The sequence below is a fragment of the Helianthus annuus genome, chromosome 5 (genome assembly GCF_002127325.2).
Source record: "Helianthus annuus cultivar XRQ/B chromosome 5, HanXRQr2.0-SUNRISE, whole genome shotgun sequence".
Lineage (NCBI taxonomy): Eukaryota > Viridiplantae > Streptophyta > Magnoliopsida > Asterales > Asteraceae > Helianthus > Helianthus annuus.
Genome location: NC_035437.2, coordinates 14,598,885 through 14,621,775, shown reverse-complemented (window position 1 = coordinate 14,621,775; position 22,891 = coordinate 14,598,885). Strand labels below are relative to the sequence as shown.

The following is a 22,891-nucleotide window of genomic DNA, read 5'->3' as shown; positions in this document are numbered from 1 at the left end:
GGTGGTGGTGGATGATGATGGTGGTGAGTTTTGCATTGTAAATCAATGAATATCAGATAAAGATTGGATCTTTTTGATGGGTTTGCTTCAAGATTGAATTTTTTTGATGGGTTTGGTTCAAGATTGAATTTTTTTGGTGGGTTTGCTTCAAGATTGAATTTTTTTCTGATGGGTTTGGTTCAAGGTTAATTTTTTTCTGTAGTGACAGTGTTTGGTTCAAGTTGCAACTGTAGCTTCCACAGCTCTTCCATTCATCTTGAAGCCAAAACCCTCTCACCTTCCTCTCTGTTCACAAGCCCCTAAATCCACAACTCTTTTGTTCTCAACTTACAAACAAAACAAAGATGAACATCTGTTAGGTTAGGTCTCAAATTGAAGCTCCTTAAACTTTGTTTCAGATATGTTTGTTGGAGAGCTAAAAGAGAACCACAAAGCTGCAACTGAAACTCTCAATTCTCTCAAACAACGGTTAAGAGATAGAAAGATTCAGCTTCTTGATACAGATGGTATCTTCAATCTTAACCATCACCACCATCCTTAATTATGAATATATTCAATGTTGGTGCTGTGAATTTTTCCTTAATTATATTCGTATAGTTCATCGCCAACCACTGCTGCCTAGCATCTACATTAGGGCTTAATAAAGTTATTTGGGGTTTCTAGAAAGGAAGAGATGACAAAAGACGGTCTTACCCCTGGCTCAAACAGTCAAACTAACGGCAGTGTGACAGAAGGACTCAAAGTGTTATGAATTCATAAAGTCAGGGGTTCAAAAAACCAAAAATTTAATTTAGGGACTCAGGTTAATGTTTGGGACATACCACAGGGACGCAAATTGCATTTTTCTCTAAGTTTAATACATGTTTTTAGACTACTGTTGACTTTAAACATTTACAAGGTAGGAAATATGATGTAGAAGTAATTGTACAGCTTTTTGCCTCAACTCCGAGGACCCTATCGCATCAGAATGTCACACACTTTTCAAAACACCGACTGCAGCTCCTTTGAAGTCACAACAACCTTCTTGTTGACTTATTTGGCACAACTTAATCAAAGAAGCTCGAATCCTTGCAAATGCCCTACTGTTTATGCTTGGTAAATTGTAACGTATCATACGCACTTTCAGTAAAACTTTATAAATAAACCCTAATCGCAGATGTACTTTACATCTACAACCTACGCTTAGAGCATTCACATACTATCTCTTAAATTCTCTGAGAGGCGTTTTCATATTATAAAAAAGTGGTTGTGAGTGAAGGAGAGAGAAAATGTTAGTGTTCATCTGTATTTTTTTTTAAGGGTGACTTTCAATATGTACATGGACCATTGGTCACCGGGTTCCCGTCTAGGACGGTTACCCGTCAGCCCAGCTTTCGCAGACACGATGTTCTATCGGGCCCCGGCTGCCGCTCTGACTGACCTTCGCCCGGAAACCATACTGCCCCCACACGAGAGACTCGCTGGGGTAACAGCTGGATGAAAACCGGGTTGCCCTCAGGACCACACCATGCCTCGGTAGGTAACGATCCATCATTGGGACATCCCGCACCATAAGCCACAAGTTGGAGTCGAACCGGCGACCTCCCAAAAGGAAGAAGCCGGCCTAACCAATTGGGCTCTATTCAACCTATATAATTTTTTAATATATTTTGAAAGTGGTTGTGAGTGGAGGGGAGAGAAAGAGTAGTGTTGGGGCAGTGAAACGTTTGCTCGACAGAAACAGGGTCCGTGATAACGTTGTTGGTGATGAAGGGTGTAAATGGTTACTGGCAAAATATAGTTTATTTATATGGAGGGCTGGAATAAATAGGATTGCCGCTGCGGATGCTTTAGAAAAAAAGAAACATTGATATAGAAGACGATAGCTGCAAGTTATGTAGAGAAACATTGATATAGAAGACGACAGCTGCAAGTTATGTAGAGATAGTGACGAAATGGTCGACCATATGTTTTCCGCCTATTATTTATTTAGCGACATTGGTGCGGACTCATTTCAGAAGGTGGTGTAATGTACCCAACATGTTTTCTTCGATTTCAAGGATCTGTTACACATACATGAGCATGTCGGGTTAAATGGCTTAAAGAAGGAAGCTTTCAAAGGGAATGATTAGAATTGGATGTTGGTGCATTTGGAGGGCGAGGAACCGGAATATTTTCAACAACAAAGAAGCTAAGATCCAAGACATTCTCAGTGAAATAAAAGCGATTGGTTTTCTTTGGTTTAAGAATAGGATAAAAGGCAATACGATCCCTTGAAAAGATTGGTGTAAATTTGTAATTATGTAGTGTTTTGGTTGTTTGGCCGCCTTGGTTTGAGGTGGGCTTGTTTTTAATGAAATTTACCTTTATAAAAAATATTATTTAATTAAAATGGGAGAGAAAATGTAGTTGTCTTCTTGTGTGACTATAGGGTAGAAAACGATGTATACGATGTGAATGCTCTTAGAGCCGCAAACATGAGTACTTTAAAGTTGTTCCCACATCTAAAACTTAGGCTTAGAGCTGCACGAATGTCGTATATTTTAACCCTGTTTAGACATACTGGAATTGTTTTATATCCTTTTATTACCTCCTAGATTTTGGATTAACACTGCTAAAATCCTCAACGTAATCTCAAACATATACAAATCAATGCCTTTTGACAATAACCATGATCAAACTTATTTCAATCTTGCAGATCAAGTCTACTTATGCAACTTAGCTAATAAGTCTACTTACGGTCGGTAACGATTATTAATCTACTTTAGGTATTATGTAACTGATAGCTAATCAAAGTCTACACTGTGACTTGATAACAGATTTGGATCTCCATGAAGGATCCCTAAACACTGTCTAGGGGTGTGGAACTGCCGTTCGAGTTGTGTAAATCTATCTTATCTTACTACCTAATAAATAAGAATCTTGGGTTGCTATGTGTCCCCCTTAACAATTAAGGATTTTGGAGGGAAATGATTTCAGAATTTCTAGATTTATTTGGATGAATGTTATATAAACTATAAAAAAAGCTAAATTCCTAATAACTAGGGACAATAAATAAAAAAAATATATCTAAATAACTATAAATTCCTAATAAGTAATAGATAAGAACAATAAACAAAAAAACAAAATATATAAAATACGCTGATATTATATATTATATATATATATATATATAGAGAGAGAGAGAGAGAGAGAGAAAGTGTAGTGTACATTTGGCCTTAACGTACGAGCGTACGCGATGAGTAATCCGCATGTTATATTTTTCCGAGTTTGTGAAGCCGCATGTTATAGGTGTCCGGTTTTGTGAAGTCGCATATTATATTTTCCAAGTTTTGGAAGCCCGCATGTTATATTTTCCGAATTTGTGAATCCGCATGTTATAGGTTGTCCGGGTTTGTGAATCCGCATGTTATAGGTTGTCCGGGTTTGTGAAGCCGCATGGTGAATGTTCCGGGTTTGGTAGTCTTCCGAGTTTGTGTGTTAAAATCCGCATGTTATGACCTCAATTCCGCATGTTATACTTTCATCGCGTAAGCATCGTACGTTAAGAAAAAGTGTATCGTACAATTGGGCTTAACATACATTACGTACGCGATTAGAAAGCGCACGTTATAAAAAAAAAGCGCGTGCATAAAATCTACAAATCGCATGTTGGGGGGAGATGATGAAATCGCATGGTGAATATAAAAGTCGCATGTTGTAAAACAATCTCGTATGCAATGTACGTTAAGCCATTTTGTACGTTAACTGGCTTCTCTCTCTCTCTCTGTCTCTGTCTCTCTCTCTCTCTCTCTCTCTATATATATATATATATATATATATATATATATATATATATATAAAGTAAAGAAAACATTAAATTTTAAAGAATATATCCTAGCGGTTAAGGTCCTCAGTCACAACCAAAAGGTTCTGGGGGTTAAATCATGTAATATCCTAGAAAATCTAAGAATTGTTGTTCAAAATGATATAGAAAGATTATTATTTCTAAATGTTGCTATAAATACACATAAACTTCATAAAGTTATTTTTTCTATGATGATAACGAGATAAATCACTAAGCATTTAATATTTCTTTTATTCACCGCGTGTAACACACAGGATTCTATCCCACCAATAATATCAATCAAGAAAAAGGTTTCAAGACAATACCAAGTTAAACATAAATGAAAAGAAACAACATGTAATTTCAAACTTTAAAGCTCATACATATGCTAGTTAGTAGCATGAAATCCATACCTATTGCACTTACTTTCTACTTAAACAAAAGTCCACTCTTTTCTACTTTTACCATTTACCGTTTCACAAAGAGATCAAAAACCATTTGATACAACTGTTTGCGCCTAACAATTCAGTGTACATGTAGAACATCTTAATAAACAAAAGGGATAAACTTGTACCTCACTTTCTCCATATATTCCATGTACCCGTTTCCAAATGTGCCCACCATTAAACCCTCTTCCAATTTCGCCTTCTGATCATAATACATCAAGCAAACCGCGATAATAAAAAGCGAGCTCAGTGGTGCCTGGAGTGCAATAAAGTAACTCAAAAACAGAAGCCCGGTAGACGCATATATCGGGTGCCTAACCCATCGATAAGGCCCGAACTGCACAACTGCAGTAGGTACCACCACTTTTTCGGAGTACTTCGCAAGATACAACGTAGAATAATATTGCAAAAACACCGTTGACATTATCAACCCCCAAATCCCCAAATTCCTCCAACCGCCTGAAACTAAATGAAGCTGCGGCGCTTCGAACGCTGCAAACCAGTGCCCGACCGTAACTCCCACACAGAACAAAACACGGTGCCAGACCGGAGTCGTAACGTCCCACTTCGGATCATGTTCGCGCAGATAATAATCGCCGTACAAGCGTTTACGGATGCTAACATTCAGGAAAAAGAAATAATGATACACGAAAAAGAACACAAAGGGCCAACCTTCAAGGAACCCGTTAGCATAACCAGGTGGGACTAGTGTAAGCCATGTGAATACAGAAGTTACAATAGCAAGCTGCTCAGTTACACTAGCTTCACCCTTTATATGTTTGCTAAAACCATAAACACCATATATAGCAAGACCAATTGCAATGTACCATGGCCAAAACACCCAAGTCCAGCTAAAATACATCCAAAAGAAAGGGCTTAATAAAGTACTAACCCCCCATTTCAATAACCCAACTGCAAAAGACCCTAAAATCACCCATTTCAAAACCCTAATTGGGTTTAAGTCCACAAGGGACTTTTTCAGTGCATCGATGGAGAAATTATCAAAATTGTTGAGTACAGTGCTTGAATACGAGCTTCTGATTGGTTGAACGAAGTGGGACCTTGATGGGTGAAGATTTGTAGCGATAGATAACGGAGGATGTGGAGTTGTTTGGAAGGTGTTACGAGTAGATAAGTTGCCCACCAGGTGTTTGTTGAAATGCCTCAATGAAATTTCGCTGATTTTTGGGGATAATACGGAGGGGTTTGCGCCTAAGGAGACTACGATGGGTGATACCATTGTTGTGAGATGTGTAGGAATTGGAACACCGAGGTTTTACTTGAAATCGATCATTAGATAACCTTTTGGTGTGAACGATGAAGGAAACTACAAGATTGAGACTTTGCTCATATGCCCTAAAGATTCTATATCAGTTGACAACATATTATGTGTTATTGGGTTTTGACCCCATGGGCCAAAAAGCCCAAAATGAGTTGTAAGTTTTTTTGACAACAAATGCGTGAAGAAAAAAATAAGATCAATACTATGTAGGAAAAATATAAGGGGTTAACTTTTTTTCTTAGATATCTATTTATATATATAAAACTATGTTATAATCCCGTATATTACACGGGTTGAATAAATGAATTTATATACCAAATAATAAAACATTATCTTTTTAAAAGCCTTCTTTATTGCACGGGTTGAAGAAATGTAATTTTATATATTAAATAATAAAATAAGTTATATTTATAAGAACCATATGTATTGTACGGGTTGAATAAATGTAATATTATATACCAAATAATAAAAAAATTATATCTTTAAAACCATTGTATTACACAGGTTGAATAAATGTAACATTGTTTACCAAATAATAAAAAAAGGGAAAATTGGTTTTTAATAAACCAACCTTTGTCCCATTGGTAAATAATAATCCTACCTACGAAATTGGTATACAATAATCCTACCTATCAACATGTTGGTACTCAATGAACTTCTGTTAATTTTTTTTAACTGAAGTTAGTTTTTAAGTTTTATTTATTACACAAACAGTCCCTGTAGTTGTATTTATTACACAAACAGTCCCTGTAATTCTAAAACTCGAACTAAACCCGAAAACCCGCTGAAAAACTCGAACCAAGCTGACCCGTAGACTTGTCTTGACCCGATACCCGTTGAATCTGACCCGGAACTCGAACTGGCATCTGAGATGAAACTGAAACTGAAATCTGACCCGCTTACGTGAATCCGGGTCCTGCGTCACTGTCATCGGCCAACATCTCCGACGGCCACCGCTTCTGCCATCACTCTCCAGCACCATAATCGTTCATCATCTTCAACCTTGACAAATCCCCATCATATGTAACGCCCTGCGTTTTCAAAATTTCCCTATTTAGAAACCGTTGCTTGAAATTCTATTTTTGGAAACCTTGTATTCTTGTAATCGTTCTTTCCTTGTAATCATTGTCAAACCGAGACTTGGATCATTAATGAAACTTGTATTTTGTTACATTATTGTTGTACGCACTCTAATCATGCTCGTATGTTCGATTAGTGAATCAATTTGTGCTTGAACGTTATACTTGGAAACTATGTGCTAAACTTGTAATTAAACTAAACTTATGCATTGAACGAGTTTTGAACGAGAACGATACTTGGTTATGACATTTATACGCTTAATGATACTTTGATTTTGATCGTCGTACTTGATTTCACTTTATACTATGCTCTTATATCAAAACAAGTCCCTAAACTATCAAAAATGCATAAAAAAGGATCAAACCTAAACTTCAGGGGCCAAAGTGCAGAAAAATGAAACTTGTCGGAACTAGGGCGCCGCGTGACGCCAAGCCCCCTCGCGTCACGCTAGGCCCCTGTTTCGGCAGAATGTGTGTTTCTTGAGCTGTTGTGCACGAAATCCCATTAATCCAACTCACCCAATCACCTTTAATCCACCTCTAATCACCTCCAATCAACTCTAAACTCTTCCATTATAAATACCCACCTTCTCCAACCCATTTTACACTTTCACAACTCTCTAATCTTCACAAAATTACTCTCAAATCTGCAGTAAATCTGAGTTTTGGACAGATTCTTGTATCTTCACAAAAGTGAGTGTAACTTGCTCATTTCTCAACCAAATCACTTGGTTCTTCTTCCTATTGCTTTGTTATGTCCTTGGGTTTGAATCCTTGGTTTTTCCTTGGAAGAATCATGCTTGGATTTGCCCTATAATGGACTGAAACTTTCTGTTTTGTTTATTATTAATCAACAACTTGTTATTTCTTATCAAACTTGAGCCTACTCATCTCACACCTATGTCCTAATGCTTACAACACTTCTCGTGGTTGGTTAAGCTTAAAAACAAGGTTGAGACACTTAAAAATCAGAGGATTAAACCTCATAAACTTGGTGTTTTGTTTAGGGTTTTAACCCACAAGTCATGTCAAACTTAGACTTTGATGCATGAGTGATTATGGAATAACTTGGGTTGTCCAAACATACAATCCTCACATGATTTGATGATTTCTATTAGTTTAGTTTATTTTACATACTTGTATAAACCTTAGTTCGTGACCCTCCTTGGTTGTCTTTACATCAAGTGAAGTGGTGAACATCAAAGGGGGGCCTAAATGGAAGCTTAGTCTTCCTACCCCATACATGACATCCTTGTAACTAGAGGTGCCTAAACGGAGATTTATTCTTCTACCTCCTACTTGAAATATCGGACCTAAATAATATGTACCTAAGTATAAGCACGTACTCATTCGAACCTTTGATGTTAAACTTATGTTTACATGTTAAAGAAGTAGAACATCATCCAAGACCTAAACCTTAATATGATTCTAATGGGTAAACTACCCATGAAAAACATTAAATAAACATATTGGTTACCTAGTGTCATATGATGGTTATAAGGTTTAAAAGATGACTATTTTTATACACATATATTTTCTTTATGCTAAGTTATTCCATATTCTAAATCTTCTGTAAACGCCAAACTCACACACCTACGTTTCCTCGTGTAGAAGGACTAGGTGCTCTAAGCTAAATCATCCACCAAGCTTATTCTCGGATCTCCAAGTCAAGACTTGTAAACCGTGAGTATACTCGATCCCTTTTTCCCCTTTACATTTTGGGATGCAACATGTATACCTATTCAAAACAACTCTTATGCTTAAACAAAACATACTCTATCTATGAACGTGACATGAAACTATTGTGAATATTTGCTATGCTTGTATGCTCTATGAACGATTTGGAACGTTATATGCTCATTAACTTTGCTAGCCCACCTTAACAATTATAGCGCTATAGGATTAACGCCCTGCCCGCTATTCTATTGGGTATTGTTAAGTTAAACATTACCACCCCGCTAAACTATTGGGATTAGGCTATTTTATGCGTTGTATTCATGGGTTTGATCATATAGTACGCCAAAATTGCATTGCTAGTAATTTTATTCACTATGTAACATGTTGGATATGAGTTTTTATTCTATTATGCTATGTAGTCAAACTTGTATACTCACCTTTGCTTTTGCATTGAACTCTATTTTAATACATGTTGCAGGTTAATTATTGAGATGATATTCAAGACGAAACAAGATTTAGGGTGGACTAGATACACACCTAGATTAATCTATCTTTTATTGTTATGTTATGTTATGAAACAATGTTGTTATTTCTTTTTGAATCTTGTATGACATTTAGTATTGCAATGAAATTTGAATTTAATTACATATTGTCACATAGTGTTATGACGTCTCTTGCAATCTATACACACTTCGTCTCATCCCGATGTTTCCGCCATCGGTTGGGGTGTGACAGATTGGTATCAGAGCCATAACTATAGGGAATTAGGAAAAATTGCCATGCTTTTGCCCTAATCTATAGTTCTAGGAATTTTTGCCTCTTATTTGTTGTTTAAAACTTTTGTACTCTACCATGCATGCTTCCTAGCTATACTTTTGATTAAATTTATATGCCTTTCCTAAGGCTAACACGAATACACTTATGCTATTTTTATACTCTTGTAACATCAACGAGAAGAATTTACCAAAATAGGCGTGAAACCCACAATTTGGTAAACGACTCTCATTCTACCTTAAACTATTTTTGCACGAAATTTCACCATTAAGCTAGGAGTGATATCCACAACTTAATGGTAATTTCCATTTCAACTCTAGTGGACCCTCGTCAAAGTGTCAAAATTTTATTTTTGATCAACGAGTACCAACCACATTTAGGGTACGAAATCGTCAAGTTAGGGGTGAAACCCGCATCTCGTCGATTAAGTCCCATTCCTCGATTTTTATTCTCACCAAAGTCCCCAATGTTTCAATCATTTAGAGATGTGTAGTAACCGGAAGGGTAAGATACCGTTAATCGCTTCTCGACGAGAGTATCTTACTTATAGGCCAAAGCACAATATCTCTAATTCGAAAGAACTTTCGACCCACTTTGGAATAGTCGACGTTTCTCTACCCGAAACAATCCAATGTTTTATTGAGCCTCTCTTTTATGTATCTCAATTTATATGTGATTTTATACTTGAACGTTCGTTCATTTCAAATTTTGTTTTAATCATTTCGCACGTTATCGCAATCACAAACAATAATAATCCCTCATGAACAAACTAAATTACGATGCTTTCATTTATTCATGTTATGCTATGTGAAACTCATGACTATGCTATATGAGACGTCTTAACCTTTTATGCTATGCAAAATCAAATTGAACTCTTTATGCTATGTGACGCATTATACTATGTGATCAATTTCATGAAAACAATTTTCTTAAACAAACATTATGACCAAGTCTCACCTATTCCCTCTTTTCGAATTCGAATTATTTTTGAAATTTCACTTTTACTCATATATCGTACAAATACTTTGTCATACATTTATACATTATTCACATACATGATTTCACATAATTTTATTTATACCCCTTGTAACAATAAGTGGAGACATATCATCAAGATGGGAGTGATTTCCTTACCTTGACGACTAACTCCGTTTCTTTTCTCATCTTGAGTCGAAGGGGTGTTTGGCTGTGGATGTTGTGGTTACCGGATATAGACGACACCGGAGTGTGGGTTACCGAGAACCGAGAAGGAGGGAGGGGGGTGTCGTCGGTTGGACAACCGCCGCCGGCCTGTTAACCGGTGCCGGCTCCCATGCGGCTGCCGATCTGTTATCAAGAGGGGGGTGTAATTAAATTTATTTATGAACTTCAAAGTTATATAGTTTACAAATATAGGGACTGTTTGTGTAGTAAATAAAACTTAAAAACTAACTGCAGTTAAAAAAAATTAACGAAAGTTCATTGAGTACCAATATGTTGATAGGTAGGATTATTGTATACCAATTACGTAGGTAGGATTATTATTTACCAATGGGGCAAAGGTTGGTTTATTAAAAACCAATTTTCCTAAAAAAAGCTATATTTTTAAAAACCCCCGTGTATTACATGGGTTGAATAAATATGATTTTATATACCAAATAATTAAAAAAAATATATTTAAAAAAACTAACGGATTTTTTTATATTTAAAGTAGGATAAGATTGAATATTAATCTTTATTTATTTAGTTAATATAAGATTGTAAATCATATAATTGAATAGGTGGGAGGTTGTATTATGATAAATCGGTTAACCGTACTGAATGATAAAGATAATAGTGATTATTGAACAAATTAATTAATCGAATTTAACAGAAACATTTGTGATGTTAGGCGGATTTTTTTTAATTATTTGAAAGTTAATATCAACTTTGGAATTCGTATGAATTCTTATTAGATTTGATTAAATATTATTGATAATAAAAAAATGTATTATATTAGATTTTAGATTTGATTAAATTAATATTATTAATAATAAGAATTTTAATAAAAATTGATGAAATCTGTTAAAATTATCCATGGAGCTAAAATGGTTATTAAATTATATATACGTAAAGCATCTAGTTTGTATTAATTTAGATTAAATATTATTATTTTTAGTATTATTAATAATTTTAATCAATTAAATGAGAGAATAACAAATGTCTTAAAACAGGTTTCTTTTATTATATAGTATAGAATAGATGTGATGGATTTGAGCCATGTGGCATGTGATGGTGGAGCTTTTTGATGATTTGGCAACCTATGGTGGAGGTGTATTGTGAGTTTGGGAGGGAATGGATTCTAAAATTCTAAATTCACAATTTGTCTCACAATTGGACGCGGGATCCGTATTCTTTCGGGTCAGATAATTCAGTTTCCAAACACACCCACTTACCTTATTTGGATCCAATAAATTAGGTCTCAATTATTGTTCTTTGCATCTCACCTACCGACATCTCAATTTTCTCTCTTCCGGTCTTCTCTTTCTTCTACAATCCTTCAAGGTCTCACTGGTTATACAAGATTTGATCAAAATCAAAGGTAAATATAGCAAATCGAAGCTAAATATTGTTTCTTTGTGTTGTTCGATTATACATATGTTGATTTTTTTACAAACACATTCGATTGATACTAAGTTCGTTATTGTTCTTTTTTTTCTTTTTGTAGATCTGTGAACATTGATTGTAGGTATGTTAATCCGAGATGATGCTTTATGTAGTGTGTATGTTTAATCGCAAGATTTGATGATATTTTGTTTCTTTTGTTTTGCAAAATAAATAGTATCATAGTGTTTTGTGGATGATCATGTAAATTATCCGATTTGAATAGTATGATGGATTTTTTGTATTTGTTCTTTCAGTATGATAGTAACTGATTTATTTTTTATTTAGTTTTTCATGATGAACCGTAAATTTTATGTCACTATCGGACTGGGATGCTTTGTGAATCAATCCAGGTTAGTTAATTTTTGTTTTTGTTTCGTGTTTTTTTGATCGGTATGGTTTATGGATTTATCGATATGTTCCGTTTCTTTTTCAAATCTAACACTGTGTTCCAGAGTTTACTAACGGAAGGAAAGGAAAGAAAACAAAAGAAAGTAAAAATATTTTGTGTTTCAGAGTTTCATTTAAGGAAGGAAAAGAAAGGAAAATAAAACATGTTGCGTTCCCGAGTTTCATTTAAGGAAGGAAAGAAAGGAAATGAAAGGAAAACTAGGCTAAATTCTTTAATTATTTCTTATCTCGGTAATAAATTCCTTATTTTCTTTATTTTTGATATTTTTTTTAACATTAACTTTCATTAAAAAACGGCAAGCTCTCAAAACCGAGAACCGCCAAAACTAAATACACATGTACAACGGATAGGAAGCCCAATCATTCCAAACAATGTCTTTATATTTCGACCTATACTTTAGCCATAAAAAAGTCTTGGACTTCACCTCAGCCACGACATCCGCCACTTTGATACCTTTGTTTCGAAATATCTTCTCATTCCTAGCGTTCCAAATAGCCCAAGTCGTAGTCATTACAATGCCTCTAACGATCTTTTTCCGCCACTTGCCAACATGCACATTTTTATATAACTTTAACACATCATCATAATCATAAGCAAAGAATGGGTCTAACTTACACCACTTGCATATCGAACTCCACATGCCGTATGCGAGACCACACCCAACCATCAAGTGATTAACGTCTTCGTCACACAGGCTGCAAAAAGGACATAGCGAATCTGGAATGTTGACTCTTCGTCGTATCAACGCCACCCGAGTAGGCAGTTTATACCTACCGGCCCGCCACGAAAGAAGATTGATTTTTAACGGGACCCAAGCTTCCCATTAACCGCTGAAACATTAGTTTTTAAAATTCTTTTACAATCGGCCACCGAGAAAGGACCCTTAGCCCCATCATTCCACACCCACCTGTCTTCTCTATCGGCAAGTTTAAACCCGTGTAAGAGACGCACCAGATCCTGCATCTCCGATAATTCTTCAACTGATGTAGGCTGTCTCCTCCAATTACCTGCAAACAGCAGCCCTACCCCATTCGGTTTAAACCGGTCCATGACCCTACACCCTTTGTTTCGATCTAAACTATATAAGCAAGGCCATCTGTTCTTCAAGGTCACATCGCCAATCCAAATATCAAACCAATAACGAACAACAGTCCCATTCCCAACCCCAACCGTCCCTTTAATCATTTGATGCAAAGATTTATCCGGGAGACGGACTTTATCCAATACATTAACGATAGACTTCCAGCAACCCGGAATAGATCTCTTGACCGGGAGAAAGCTCCACAGGCCCCTACCACCATGTATCGCTTCAATGATGCCTCTCCATTTAGAATTTACCTCTAAAGAAAATCTCCAAGCCCATTTAGCTAGAAGCGCCAAATTAACATCCACCATCCTTGAAATACCCAACCCTCCTTCTTTTTGGTTTAGTAATGTCATCCCAAGCAACCCAATGAAACTTTTTTATATCATCCGAGCCGGCCCACAAAAAATTCCTCATAAATCTATCCATTTGTTCCAATACAAGTACTGGAGCCTTATAGAGGGATAGATAGTAAATTGGTAAACTCGAAAGAACCGACTTTATAAGAGTCAACCTACCCCCCATAGATAAAGTCTTCGCCTTCCAAGAAGAAAGCCTGTATTGAATGGTTTCAAGGACCGTATTCCAATGGCAAACCCGGTTCATATTGGCCCCGACCCGAATCCCCAAATAATCAAAAGGCAAAGAACCCACCCTACACCCAAGAAGAGTTGCCAAGCTCTCCACCTCCGTATCAATCACACCAATACCATAAATATAGGATTTATGTAAATTAATTTTCAAACCTGAACACATATGAAAAACACGAAGAATTCTGGCAACCTGATCCACATTACTCTTAGACCATTCTCCAACGATCAATGCATCGTCCGCATAGAACAGGTGGGATATCGTCTTATCCCCGCTCCCTATATCAACACCTTTAAATTCTCCCAATCCAACCGCTTTATCTATAAAATAATGAAGCACCTCCATGACAACCAAGAAAAGAAAGGGAGATAACGGGTCACCCTGTCGAACCCCTTTTCACATTGGAACTCAAACGTGGGGGACCCGTTAACCAAAACCGCCGAATGGGCCGATTCAAGAATACCCTTGACCCAAGAACACCATCTACCCGGAAATCCCATATTATCCAAAGAAGACAATAAAAAACCCCAGTTCACATTATCATACGCCTTTTCAAAATCCAACTTCAATAAAAACGCCCTCTTTCCCATGTTTTTCAACCATCCAATAGTCTCATTGATCAAAAGCGGACCATCTAAAATAAATCTCCCCTTGAGGAATGCTGACTGAGTCCCCGAAATAGTCTTTTCCAAAATGCCCTTCATACGACTAGCAAGGACCTTGGAAATGACTTTACTAATAATCCCCACTAAGGTAATGGGTCTATAATCTGACAAACCCACCGGAATTTTAGATTAGGGAATCAAAGTAATAAAAGATGAGCTACACCCTCTACTAAACACCCCATGCTCATGAAAATGATCAAATAACTTAATGAAATCCTCTTCTAACCGGCTCCAAAAAAACTTCACAAATCTGAAATTGAAACCGTCCGGACCCGGGGCTCTGTCGGAACCACAATCAAAAACCGCTTCCTTAATCTCCTCTTTGGAAAACCCCCGAATCAGATTATCACCATCCTCCACTGAAAGGCGCTTCATATTATCACATCTAACTGCAGGCCTAACCTTCTTAACTTCTGCAAAATGTCTTCTAAAGTGGCCGAACACTGTCTTTTTAACCAAAGACGGTTTCGAAATCCAAACCCCTTCAACCATAAGCCCCGGGATCGAGTTAGACGCCTTTCTCCCATTAACAATCCCATGAAAGAAAGCCGAGTTCTCATCACCATCTATCGCCCACCTCACTCTAGATTTTTGTTTTAAATCTCTATTTTGGCAAAGATTTAAAAACCCAACCCCTTTACGACATTCTTCTAAGACCCATACTTCCTCCTCCTCTAAATCCCTACTCTCCAAAACCCTTTCTAATTCTTCCATTTCTTCCTTATATTTGATCATCTGTTCCCCTTCCTTTTTAATGACTTCCTTCCACCACTCTTTAAGACGATTTCTCAATATCCTAAACTGAGCGTTCAAAACTTCATCTGGCTTACCTTGAACAACAATATCAGTTAACGTATCCGTCACAACCTGTTCACAATCTTTCCTGCTAAGCCACGAGTTAAACCATCTAAAAGGTTTTGGCCCGAAATTAGTATCAACCACATTTAAAAGCAGGGGACAATGGTCCGAAAGCGCTCTAGGTAATGCCCTTAAACATGCTGACGGCTATCTATTGAAAAAACCGTTGCAAACCAAAATCCTATCTATCTTGCTCATCTTATGATCAACCCCTTTACCAGCCAAAAAAGTGTACTTAAAACCCCTCATAAACCCCTTTATTTTTGATGTGATATGGTTTTTCGGTATTTTGATTTTATTTCTATAAATAAAATGTTGTTACGTTTTTGAAACCGTTGATATTTAAATTGCAGATATGGATCCCACTAACAATAGTTCTTCATTCTTAAAGCTAATTGATGATGATGATCCAATTTTTGTGGTATGTTTATACTTATATGTGTTTTTTTTTTACATATGGGAAATACCAAATGACTTTGCTACATAAATGTGGGGAGAGCAACCACCATACAGTGAATCTGTTAAGATTGTTGATGGTGACAAGTTATGGATTATAAGATTAAAAAAGACTGGTTTGGGCCCTGTGCTTGGTGACGGATTCACCGAAGTTGTTCGGGATACTGGTTTAAACAAATTGACTATCTTTTGTTCCAGGCTTTCGGACCATACTCATGCTTTGTTTCAATCTTTAAATCATGTGTTCACGATAACTCTTTTATCTCCAAAATGATAGTTGATGCTGACGTAATTGTAAGTAGTATACATTATACCATCAGTTAGTTGAATATCCTTTTTTTATTGTGTGTCTTTTTTTAATTTAAATTCTCATCACTTTTTAGGTCATGGCTGATGAATACTGGAGGCAATTTTATGGCAAAACATTCAAAGGTGGTGCAGCAACTAAACGATCTTTTACTAGATGGATTGTCTGATAGCTGTGTTTTTACTCATGGATGGTCTGAGCTGTTAAACGATCTTTTGCTAGATAGGCGCTTTACTTTTGTGTTTACAATGGCTGGATATAAAACATGTCTTCGTCCCCTATCTTTAATATTTTTGGTTTCTTTGCTCCAGAAGCTGTCGGTTTCCTGGACATTGTGCAGAAGGTCGTGCATAGCAATTTCTCGACGTCGAGGAACCAGGGTTTTGGTTTCGGTATAATTCGATTTGTTATTCAAAAGGGTGTTGCGGCGCAGCTAGTCGTCTGTTTACCTACCATTCTTATGTAATTTTCGTTATATTAATATTAGATTATTAATCAAAAGATATATAAGTAGTTCATCGGACTATCTCATATATTTGTACTTAATGATGTTCATGTTTTTTTTATTGTATTGCCTCTACTATCTATTGCTATTGTCATTAGTTATTATCTATCCCGTGTTTAACTGCCAACCAAGTGTTTTTTTTTTTTGAATGGCCAACAAATTCGATTATTATATAAATGTGGCTAACCAAAACGTTAGCCAGAAATTATATACACCAACATAAAAAAGACAGGCATCAATTCACCATACATGAAACATCAAAAGAAGCCCATCTATCCCACGTGAGAGAAGGCACTTTAGCTCGATTCCGTGCCCACAAAAACGACAGTACCTTAACCTCCTCAATAACCCCTTCAATCCTAGGCCTCTTATTATTAAAAACCCTTTCATTTCGATGCCTCCAGATCCCCCATAAAGTTGTTTGCAGAATCAAATTAATTAGTTTTTTCCACCTAGTTGTTCCGCGCAAATGATTTGTCAGATCTAAGATATCTTTTGTCCCAAAAAAGAAATAGGATCTTATGCGACACCACCCAAGATACCATCCCAAACCTGATGTGAGAATGAACATGCTGCAAATAAGTGATCTAAAGTTTCCGCATAATCACCGCATAATTCGCAGTTAGTGTCTGGCACGTGAATACTCCGCTGCGCTAAAGCCATTCTTGTTGGTAAACGGTTCCTGACCGATCGCCAAGCTAGAAAATTTACCTTCAGCGGGATCCAATTATTCCACCAGAAGTCCGTATTTGCCTAATAGCCATACCGTGCTTGAAGGTGCACTCTCAAGCTCTTAACATTGAAAGAGCCCGACGACTGCAGCATCCACATCCATGAATCCTCTCTATCCGCCAAAACAACCGAGTGAAGGCAGGTTGTGAGCCTCCTCAATTCCTCGGTCTCAGCCACGGTATCCAAGGCCCTCATCCAAACAAACTTCCATTCACAATTACCATTATTCCAAACAATTCGTTCCGCCACAGTCGCCATCTTTTTTCGTTCTAGATTAAATAAAATCGGAAACTGAGCACATAAAGGTACGTGATCCAACCAACAATCTTTCCAGAACATAATCTCTTGGCCATTCCCCAGCACACCCCGAAAAACCCTCTCCAAATTGACTCCCCAATCTAATACATCCTGCGCTATACGAGCTACTTACTTCCACGGACCCGGTAGGGACATTTTTGCTGGAATGCCACTCCACGACCTTGCGGTGTGATGAATGCTCCAAATAACTTTCCTCCAAATACTGTTTTTCCACTTTAAAATGCCACCACCATTTCCCTAGCATGGCGACGTTTGTTTCTCTAAGCGACCTAATCCCAATACCACCAAACTCCTTAGGAGCCATGATATCATTCCACGCGACCCAAGTGGTTTTTTTATTATCCGGGGTCGCCCCCCAAAGAAATTCTCTACGTAAATGTTCCAACTCTTTAATGACTTGCAATGGGGCCCGAAACAACGAAAAATAATACGTTGGAAGGGAATTGAGGACCGACTTGATTAGTATGAGGCGCCCACCATACGACAACGTGTTGGCTTTCCATAAGGAGAGTCGTTTCTTGAAAGTCTCAACCACCGGTTTCCAATTTCTAGCGAGATTCATAGCGTTTGGCCCGGGTGGAGACCAGGTCCAACCAAGTGTTATTCACATTCTTGCTTTGTTTATTCATGCACGTTAGGTTCCAAGGACAACATGACATAGGGTAATGATTATCACCTATAATCTAAACCAAAAGGTCGCAACTGGATCATGATCTTTAGGTTAATTTGTGTTGAGCCTTTATGATGTTGATTCGTATGAGTTTTATCAAACTATATTTCTTTTTATGTTGGCTTTTTTTTAACGTTGAACTTCATGTATAAGGTTATCATACTCTCCAAATGAGAGAGCCTCGTATTGCTCTACTTTGGTCAGGCTATATTGTCTTAATCAGGCCCACACTAGCTTCAAAGTTTGGCTTTTTTGGCCGTTCCTCCGGGAAATCATACTGCTGGCTGCCACATAACAGTCGTTGTGCCACCACAAGAGCATAACTCTTTGGCGTAGCACATGGTGGGACGAAAACCCGATTAGGCTCGGGAATCGAACTGACAATCTCACACAAGGCCTAGTCCAAATCTTTCATTGCCTATATCCACCGTAATATGACACAAGTGAGAATTGAACTTGAGTCTCCATTGGAAAACCCAAGTCTCCTACCACTAGGTTTCTTCTTGCTATTTGGTTGTTTTGACACTAGTTAATTTTTTATTTATTTTTTTGAATGGTTTAAATTACACCAAATCTGTTTTCGACGGGACATGAATCCTTAACTTTAAGGGGAGCAACACCTTAATTCTAATCGTTTTACCGATTGAACCCACCACTTCAGATTAAGTTCAAAGTTCTCAATGTCTTATTTAGATGGATGTAGTAAGTTGTATTAGTTGGGTTATTTTTGGATACTTATTTTTATGTAAACATTACTTAACATTTATCATAAGGAAACCTATCAAGAGGTCTGTTATTTATGGATACTTATTTTTATGTAAACATTACTTAACATTTATCACAAGGAAACCTATTAAGACTCTCCCTATTTGCCCAATTGATATCAAGTTTAGCTTAATTTTGTAGTTCTAGAGTTGTGACCGTACAAAGGACACCACTTGGGTACCATTTGCCCGGCATGCATCTCGGATAGCAGTGGGTGGGTAAGGTTTGATGGTAGATGCCACTTATATGGTAATAGGGGTGTTAAAAATATCCGTATCCGAAAATCCGATCCGAAATATCCGATATCCGAATCCGAAATATCCAAAAATTTGGATATCCGAAATTTTGGATATCCGAAATTCGGATATCCGAATTTTTCAGATTCGGATTCGGATAGTGATTTTAAATTTTTCGGATATTTTGGATATCCGAAATATCCGAGAATTTAATTTTTATTTTTTTCGGATTTCCGAATATCCGAAAATATCCAAAATATCCGAAAATATCCGAAATATCCGAAAAATATCCGGAAATATCCGAAATATCCAGTTCCAAATATGAAAAAATAATAAAAATTAAAAATTAAATAAAAAGTTGGATTTTCGGATATCCGATTCACTATCCGATCGGATATCTGAATTTTCGGATATCCGAATTTTGGATACGGATTCGGATAGTGAAATCTAGTATCCGAAAATTTCGGATATCCGGATTTGAACACCCCTATATGGTAAAGTGTGGGTGTGCGTAAGCAGCCATTAGGTGGAAGATGGCGCAAGGGGCGGATTCACGAGTACACCGCCGCGCAAGTGAATGCGGGTTCCGGCGAGTGTAAATCAGGTAGAGGAGGTGTCATATGGTGATTGGTTGATGGTTCGATGTGTTCAAGTGGATGTGGGTTCCGCCACCAACACCATGGGGTTGATAATCATTTTCCTTACTCTTAATTTTGATTTTGTACTTCAAATCTTCTGAAAGACACACGGTCAATTTCTTATAACATAAACTTTATTATACGATCAATTTATTAGAGCATCCACAATAATATCATTTTGAAGATGTTTTTAAGGAGCCACATGGCACCCGCCCATAAATTTCTCTCTTACCCTCTCACAAACAAAAAAAACCCATCAAATATCCATCTTCTCTTTTCTTTCTCCTATATCACACTCACAAACAAAAAAAATTCCCATCAAATATCCATTTTCTCTTACCTCAATCCTATATCACACTCACATAAGTCCAAGTGTAGTGGTCAAGCCCCATAAGGGGTTATGTGACAAGTGGCAAATTATGTAAGAGAAGAGAGTTATATAACTTGAGTGTGTAATGGAAATGGAGGTTATCAAGGTTGGAAAACTCGCTAGTCAGTCGGTGAGGTGGGGACTAGCCACTACTCGGGATTAATCGGGATCGGGTTTTTATATGTAATTTCAGTTTTATATATACATATATACATTTTTATAGGTAAATATTTTAAATAGCTAGGTTTTAACTCTTACTTAACTCATTTTTTGAGTGTACAAGATTAATTGTTGAATTCACACGGTTTGGTTGGAAACTGACCGGAATTTAGAGGTTTTGGCCGGAATATACAGGTTTTTTGCCGGAATCGACGATTTTTTGCTGGCCGACTAGGGCCGACTGGGTCCGACTAAGCCCGACTAACGATTAATGGACTGATTAATGAAAAATTACTCAGTTACTGGCCGACTAACGATTAATCGTCGACTAGTCGCCAACTACTCGCGATTTTTACAACACTGGGGGTTATATAATATGTATGTGTATATATGTGTGTGTGAGAGAGAGATATTATAGATATATATGTATGTATATACATGTGTGTGAGAGAAACAAAAATAATGACCCCCTTCTTCCCGTTATAGATATCACGATTGACCACATAACCCCCCCCCCCCATAACGCATTTGGGGTTCTGGGGCGCCAAGGAGCGTTATAGCCCAATATGGCGCTATATAACCCCCCACTACGTATGGAGGAATTCATCTACATCCATTTTTAGTCATATACATAATCACACATCTCTCCTCCATATCACTTTCTCTCTAGTCTCTTTAAAACCACCAACAAATGGCTCGATTGTGAATGCTCTTATAAGATAAACTATATTATGTTAACTGAAAGTAAACATTGCATAAATCAATCAAAAGCTTGTTCTAAAATGTTTAAAAAAAGTAACACTTAAATCATAAAAGGTGTTAATTTCATAGGTCATGAGTACTATTATGTTTTGGTTTCATGATTCATGTAACTACATGAAAGTCTAATGACCAAATATTACGAGTTTAAGTCTGGTCTGAAGCATAAGTGGATAGATGTATGTAAAATTCTTACGCTTAGAAAAGAAATTTATAGAGATAATTTGTTGAAATATAATTTTGGGCATTATATTCAATTCAATATGGTCCATATTTAACTTTTCTCCTTTCCTTTTTGTCTCATGTTTCCGTTGGTATTGATGGGCTTCTTGGGCTGCTTTTGTCTCTTGGGCCGCTGCTGTCTCTCTTAGGGCTAAAGCCCTTCCATTATTTAAAGAGGTCGCTGGCTTTTGGGGATCATCATCAACAACAACAACAGCCAGTAATCACAGGCTTCTCTCTCCCTAGAACCTTCTACTTCGGTTCTGTTCAAGCATCTGTTCATCTATTTTAGAGTTCTCGTTTTGATCTCTATATTATATCAGATCTGTTCTTGATCTGAGCTGTTTGCTTAAACCGGTAACATTGCTGGTCTCTTCTGTCTCGTTTGAAGTTAATCGTGCCGACTGGTGCCTTAATAAAAGCTGTGTGTTTGTGATATCTTGTTCTTGACATGGTATCAGAGCACTAGGTGCTCTTGGATTTCGTATACCGCTATCCGCTGCGATCTAGGGTTCCATTCTGTTCTGGTTTGGCAGATTGGAGGTCACTGCCGATTCTGTTTTTGGTGTTGTTCATCTTCCGGTTGTCGGTGGTTGCTGAAGGTCACTGCCGTTTTGGTCTCTTGAAGAATCTGAACCCTATTATTGAGGGCTTTACTGTGCTGTGAAGGGGTTCTCGTTGGTCTCTATTTAGGGTAAACCAACAGAACGCTTTGTTCATCATCTGATCAGATTCTTGTAACCCTAAGTGAAGGTTACAGGTCTGATTCAGTGCAGTTATTCGCACCCGCTGTGAGATTGTTCTATCTCTGTCCTTTATTTATTTATTTATTTTCTGTTTCCCGCATCACTGAGTCAGTGTGTCTAGGCATCCACTGTTTACCGGACTAGTCGGGCCGGCACTTGATCAAGTCTTATTTGCTTATCTGTTGCATTTGTTTAGTCTGTGTGTCAAAGCTCCCTGAATATCGTCTGCGGAGGCACCTTTGAGTGATGAACCTTGTGTTTTTTTTATTTGCACTATCTGTTCTTGCTTTGCCTGTTTTTAGGTAACTGTTTTTTTGTCTGTGTTATCAATATGTCTGGTGATGATAACTCTGTTATAACATCTCCTAGTGGCACTCTAGTTAGTAAAATAGATGCTGGTGACCCGCTATACCTTCATCCTAGTGACTCGGCTAATTTGACCATTGTTAATATAAAACTTAAAGGCACTGATAATTACAATGTTTGGGCTAATGCTATGAACCTGGCCTTACAAGTTAAAAATAAATTAGGGTTTATTGATGGTTCTTGTGTTAGATCTACTGCTGATGAAGTGTTAGGAAAACAGTGGGATCGTTGTAATTCTATTGTTTTTACATGGATTTTGAATTCAGTGTCTAAGGAATTATACTTGGGTCATATTTATTCTAAACTTGCTTCTGTTGCATGGAAAGAGCTAAAGGAAACGTATGATA

The 22,891-nt window shown here is 37.1% G+C and overlaps 2 protein-coding genes and 1 long non-coding RNA gene across 3 annotated transcripts; 1 reads left to right on the top strand and 2 right to left on the bottom strand.

Moving 5' to 3' along the window:
- Positions 1-4,135: 4,135 nt before the first annotated feature.
- LOC110940046 lies at positions 4,136-5,612 on the bottom strand. The gene has a single exon (XM_022181602.2). The coding sequence runs from the start codon at positions 5,489-5,491 to the stop codon at positions 4,352-4,354; it is 1,140 nt and encodes a 379-aa protein (XP_022037294.1). The 5' UTR covers positions 5,492-5,612; the 3' UTR covers positions 4,136-4,351.
- A 5,926-nt stretch (positions 5,613-11,538) lies between these two features.
- LOC110938592 lies at positions 11,539-12,035 on the top strand. Its single transcript, XR_002591515.2, has 3 exons — positions 11,539-11,623; positions 11,750-11,770; positions 11,974-12,035. It is a non-coding gene; the product is annotated as an uncharacterized LOC110938592 (long non-coding RNA).
- Positions 12,036-12,898: 863 nt separating this feature from the next.
- Positions 12,899-14,476, bottom strand: LOC110942726. The gene is made up of 3 exons (XM_022184492.1): positions 14,146-14,476; positions 13,928-14,092; positions 12,899-13,512 (listed from the first exon to the last, which is right to left on the bottom strand). Exons 1-3 carry the CDS (start codon positions 14,474-14,476, stop codon positions 12,899-12,901), a joined length of 1,110 nt encoding a protein of 369 aa, XP_022040184.1.
- Between the last annotated feature and the right edge of the window lie 8,415 nt (positions 14,477-22,891).

Excerpts from the sequence above, each read along its gene's own strand:
- LOC110942726 (XM_022184492.1), bottom strand. The coding sequence starts at position 14,476 with ATGAAGGGCATTTTGGAAAAGACTATTTCGGGGACTCAGTCAGCATTC. Across the intron at positions 14,093-14,145 it reads GGGGTTCGACAGGGTGACCC|ATAAAGCGGTTGGATTGGGA; the intron begins GTTATCTCCCTT and ends ATTATTTTATAG. Across the intron at positions 13,513-13,927 it reads TGTTTTTCATATGTGTTCAG|GAGGGTTGGGTATTTCAAGG; the intron begins GTTTGAAAATTA and ends ACCAAAAAGAAG.
- LOC110940046 (XM_022181602.2), bottom strand. The coding sequence starts at position 5,491 with ATGGTATCACCCATCGTAGTCTCCTTAGGCGCAAACCCCTCCGTATTA.